Here is a 5,612-nt window from a genome sequence, read left to right as displayed (position 1 = left end):
TTTTCTCTTTTTTTTTTTTTTTTTGTGATAGACTCACGAAAATATTCGAAATCGTGCCACGGAAATTATCGATCATCGAAGAATTTCCTTAGCAAACCGCAGCCACGTTTCACGATCCACGGAGAAACAAATATGGAGATGGATAATTTCCAAGTCAAATTTGGGGCTCTTTAAAATCACGAGGAGTCCGATCTCGCGTTCATTAGCCCCTGACTGGGACAGATAACGGGTATAATTTATGATCCCTTATTACGAAACTCCGCCAACAACCCCTCCGAATCTTTCTTCCGGAACGGTTGATAAATATGTTTGGCTTTGGATGGAAAATTATTTGGCCTCGCCGCTTCTCTCGATTGGTGCTTTATTCCACAGGTTAATTCATCGCTGGCCAATCAACTAGACCTATCCCCTCGATATATTCGTTGCGATCTTCCACCCGATCCTCCACGAATATTTTTCGCGTCGAGAAGAAAATTTTAATGAATTTTAAAACACAGAGATGGGACACGTATGCACGTATAAATCGTCGGACATCATAACCAATTCTTATCATCTTTCGTCTCTCATCTAAGGGGGAAAAGAGGTTCACGGCGCGAATACAAGGCACAATAATATATATATATAAAAGATTTGTCTTGTCTTTTGGTTAATTTTTACGCTTCTCTATCCGAGAGGAAGGAGCGAGGTGAATTTAGAGGAAAAGGGAGCGAAACAATGACGTTGATAGAGGAACAGAGGGAAGAAAATCTCTGGTAATCCCCGAGGGGATAATCGGGTGCCGTGGCTTCCGCGTTTTTCCTCCCTTAATTAACGGCTCGTCGCAAACGCGCAAGATTACTTTTAATTAGCTTCGACCAAGTAGGAAAAGTAGGGGGTGCACGAACACGAGCTATCGAGCACGCAAGAATCGTCAACCTTTGTTATCGTTCCGATCCACGTTTGTCGATTCGCGGTTAAATATATTCGTCTCTTTTGGTTTGGATCCATGGAAATAGGTTTTCTTTTTCCTCGTTTAATTTATAGAATTTATACTATTATATTTATAGAAGAATAGAAATATTTATATGATGTTCGTATTTCGGGATCCGGTTAATTTTCCTCTTCGGTTGTTTTTCGGTTAGCGAATAGTTTGTTCGTAAATATTTAACCACGTTTCAAATCATCGAAATTTGAAAATAAATTTGGAACGTATTAATTATGAAATATTTAATAAATTAATTCGTAATGATTTCGTAATAGAATACCGAACTAGTAAATTCGAATAATTAACATGCAACATATATATTTTAAATTATATACTTAACAATGCAGAAACGTATAAATAAAATAAAATTAAAAATTCGATTAGTCAGTCGTTAACTTAAAAAAAAAAATTATTTTATATGCATAAACAAACTTTTATTTCTTCTGCGCCTTTTTAAATTTCCATCCGTTGTCTCTCTTCGCACATGTTCGATAACGATCGATTTCAGGGTTTCTTTCGCGCGAAGCTTTTGAAATATTTCTTATCAATGATGCGTCCTCCTATGCATACGCTCAACTCGAAGAAAGAAATCGTGGGGGAATCAAATATGAAGTTCAAAGCGAAACGATCAACTTCCTTTATCGTAAATTTTAATATCGCGCTTCTAATGGGATTTCGATGGGAAAAATTGAATGTTATTTCTTATTATTTATCGAAGATAGTTAACTATCGATTCGAAGGCACCATTTCGTATGATAATACGAATATAACGGATATACAGAATCGTGAAATGTAGTCGAATAAAATGTTACGCGCGTGTTCGATTCATTTCAGCGAAAACAACGCGTGCATTTGATGCATCTATCACGCTCGTGAATGCAACAAAATTGTCGACAAAAGGTATCGTCCGAATGCGCGTATTTCGTGTAACCAACCGCACTGGGCCAATCCCGGAAAACCGTGATTGAATCGGCAGAAATCTCATGGACTTGACTCTCTTTTCCATTTTTTATTTTTTTTTTTTTCACTTTTTAATAAACCGAAAAAATATGAATGTATCGCAATCAAGAAAGGAGAGATAAAATTCAAAAAAAAAAAAAAAGAAGAAGAAAAAAGTTTCGTAAAAAGGACGAGAAAGGAAGAGAAAGAAGCGAATTGAAACCTGGCTTTGATTAAGTTTGGAATTATCTAGAAATTCTGGAAATATTCGATATCGAAGCAAGGTATTCGAAATTGTTATAGAATTGTTAAATTTTATTTGACTGAAATTTTATTTGTAGTTTTATTATCGAATGTTGCCAGCAGCACCACTATTTCATAGTTCGTATTTGTTTATCTTCGATACGCACACTTCAAATATTTTGTAAACAGACACGCGCAATTACGTATAATTAAATATATTCGTTCAGCTAAATCCGTACATTTTATTTATTGTTTTCATTGTCCAGTCAACAGAGATATATCAAAACGCGTTTATAAATGAAAAATTCTCTCTGTAATGCTGTAAAGACTCGTTTCAGAAAATACAAGTTTTGAAAATGAATATAACGTTATATATCGTTTAAAAGTTTTCGTTCAAAAATGAATCTGCAAGCTTTTGCCTTTCGCAATTTTTTCTTTCTTTTTCTTTCTATTTATATTATTCAGAACTAGATGGATGATGGAAACCGAGTTTTTGTTCACGAGTTTTGAGATTAATTGCCAAGAACGGATTAAACACGATTCAAGAAGACAGGACAGTGTACAAAAGTCAAAATCTGAACGTGAAGAAAGTTAAATACGAAATTGGGCTACACCGAAAGTAGATGAAACGCGGCTAAAAGTATCCTGTTCTCTAATTGTCTTTTAGGTAAAGGTTTTTCGCTCCGTAGAACACTCCGCCCCTTTTATTTTCCTGGCAAAGAGTCAAGAATAAAACGGCTTTGGATCACGCCTGTTTACAGCTACGAATTTCCCTCCCTTCTTTTTATCTTTTCCCGATCTAAATATTCACATAGTCCACGGTATTATCGTGGTCGCGAATCCTTCTTCGGCATTACCTAACAGCCATAATACGAGGATCGTAAAGAGGGAGATATATATTCTTCGAGATCGTAAATTTTATACCGATCCCCATTTGATCTGACATTTTAATACTTGATTAACCATAGGATGCTAGCTAAATTTGTTAACTCCCCTCTTATTTATTTACATAATCTCTTAAATCCTCCCCATTCGTTTAAAGAAACAGTTTTTTCTTTTTTTGGCATATTTAATTTTAAGCAACAACAATTTTCTCTCTAGATTTTTCATTTCAGATTTTTTATTATTATAAAAGAGTTCTTTAATCGTTACGACGATCCTGCAATTTAAAAATCTATTTTAATTTTCCTGGTGCATGCGATTTACTCGCGGGAGCGCAGATACAGATTCCATCGTATTTATTTTTAACATCGAGCTTCTCCCGTGTATTTTCCGAGCGATCGTAGCAAACTGCATTAACAGAGTTGATCGATAGAACGAGTCGTCGTTGAAGCGAGTAGACGCTGCTCCCCAACCGAGCGGGAACTCGATCACGAACTGTCACCGATCTTCGAAACAATTAATCTCAGTCCGCTTACCTTCGGCTTGATGGGGCGTATAGATGTTGAGATAGAGACAGTCCTCGCTCTGGTTCTTCAGGTACGGCAGCAGCCTCTCGAGATACTCGTATCTGACCGGCTTCATCTCGTCCTGCAATTTTGGCACCACTTGGGGGCAGACGGGTGCAAATTCCTGCGATTCTCTTGTGCCGCGCCACGGCTCCGGCGATCTCGGTGGCGAAAATCTCAAGAAATTGACAGGAGGTTCCGCGTACGGTACTCCTGAAAACACGAGCAGGCCGTTTCGTTCGAGGGTGTATCGAATTATTCGTGTCGAATTTTTTCGAAAGGGGGTTATCGAGAACTTTTTTCCCCCCTTCCTGGGAAAACTTTTTTAAAAAGTTGGAGTTGGAAGTTGGAGAAAAAGTTTAAGTCAAAAATTTAGGTAAAAAAGTTCAGAGACTAAAATGAAAATATTCAAATTTCAGAAGAAGATTTTAAAAATTAGGAATTTTCTTAAAAAAGAATCGCTAGTCTGACTTAATTTAGTTATTATAGAAAATAAATAATTTAAATCGTTGTTTTCTTTTAATTTAATTTAACAACTTCTGGATAATTTCGTTCGTTTGAAAAATTGCCCCGATAAGAGGCTAACTCCAAAATTTCATCGCGAGTAAGTCGATTAAATAGATTATATTTGTTCGTTCGACGCACAGTCTTGTTTGGCAGAGTCCAAGGATCACGGTTCATCCACTTTACCCGATTCCGTGTAAATTGGATTCTCAGATCGCTTCCTCCTCTCGTGAAATATTAGTATCGCCCCGTTGAGCAAATACAGATTGAAAAATTTGATTGCAAACATCTCGGGATTCGAAACGTGCAATTACAGCGACCGGAGATCATCCGTTTTTAACCTGAAAACCGCAGCAGGATCGGCTTCGAACCAACCAACTGTAAGGGGTTGAAATTCGTATTTTTGTACGCGATGAACCCTTTTCGATTCACTCTCAGAGGAGTAAAGGCATATTTCTTCATTAACTTCGATCCCATCCCTTTAATCGCGCTTTAATCACGCTTCCATCAGCAGCAAATTAAGATTATTCTTGTAATTCCAAAATAATTTGATACGATGCAATTTTGTTTCCGTAACGTGCACGTTAGAAAGACGAGCACAATGAGGATATTAAAATTTAATACGCTGCCATGCTAGTCATTACGCTATATATAAAGTATATAGCTCGACATTTTAAAAAGATCTCAGAAAAAAAAATAGAAGAAGAAAAGGCATCTCGTCATCCGCAATATTTAAAGACACGCGCGCTTCTTGACGAACTTCTCGTGCGACTCAGTTCGAGTCGAACATTTGGAAAAAAAAAAAGAAGAAGAAGAAAAGGCATCTCGTCATCCGCAATATTTAAAGACACGCGCGCTTCTTGACGAACTTCTCGTGCGACTCAGTTCGAGTCGAACATTTGGAAAAAAAAAAAGAAGAAGAAGAAAAGACATCTCGTCATCCGCAATATTTAAAGACACGCGCGCTTCTTGACGAACTTCTCGTGCGATTCTCTTCGAGTCGAGCATTTGGAAAAAAAAAAAGAAGAAGAAGAAAAGACATCTCGTCATCCGCAATATTTAAAGACACGCGCGCTTCTTGACGAACTTCTCGTGCGATTCTCTTCGAGTCGAGCATTTGCGGAAAAAAAAAAAAAGAAAAGAAAAAAAAAACAGTAGCCCAACTTTAGAATCGGTATCCGAATTTAAAAGCTCGACAAACCTTAACCTATCCTTAATTTATCCTAGCCTTTCCTTCGCCGCCATTCCTCGCTTAAACAGAAGCGTATCCACACGCGCGGAAACACTCGAGAACGGAGCGGTGGATGGCAAGGAATGCGAGAGGATCTCGAGGAACTCGAGAAACTAGCAACTCCGCTTGATTCCGCTTCGCCAGCGAATGCGCACAGGAACACGCGACCGAGAGGAACGGAGGAGAGGGGAGGGGAGGGGAGGCGTCTGTTCCCGAAATAACCTGCACGCTTCTCCTTTTGGAACCTTTGACGTATCGGGATCCTCGAAGCGCGGATATATCG

The 5,612-nt window shown here is 38.1% G+C and overlaps 1 protein-coding gene across 1 annotated transcript in view; it reads right to left on the bottom strand.

The window, feature by feature from the left end:
* The window catches only part of LOC102676311, a 63,986-nt gene that overhangs the window by 56,896 nt on the left and 1,478 nt on the right, over positions 1 to 5,612 (bottom strand). The window contains 1 exon segment of the mRNA XM_031515379.1: positions 3,565 to 3,807. Within this exon segment, the coding sequence (XP_031371239.1) occupies positions 3,565 to 3,807 (243 nt within the window).

Source organism: Apis dorsata, unplaced genomic scaffold, assembly GCF_000469605.1.
Source record: "Apis dorsata unplaced genomic scaffold, Apis dorsata 1.3 scaffold_68, whole genome shotgun sequence".
Classification (NCBI taxonomy): Eukaryota; Metazoa; Arthropoda; class Insecta; order Hymenoptera; family Apidae; genus Apis; species Apis dorsata.
This window is presented reverse-complemented; position numbering and strand designations above follow the sequence as displayed.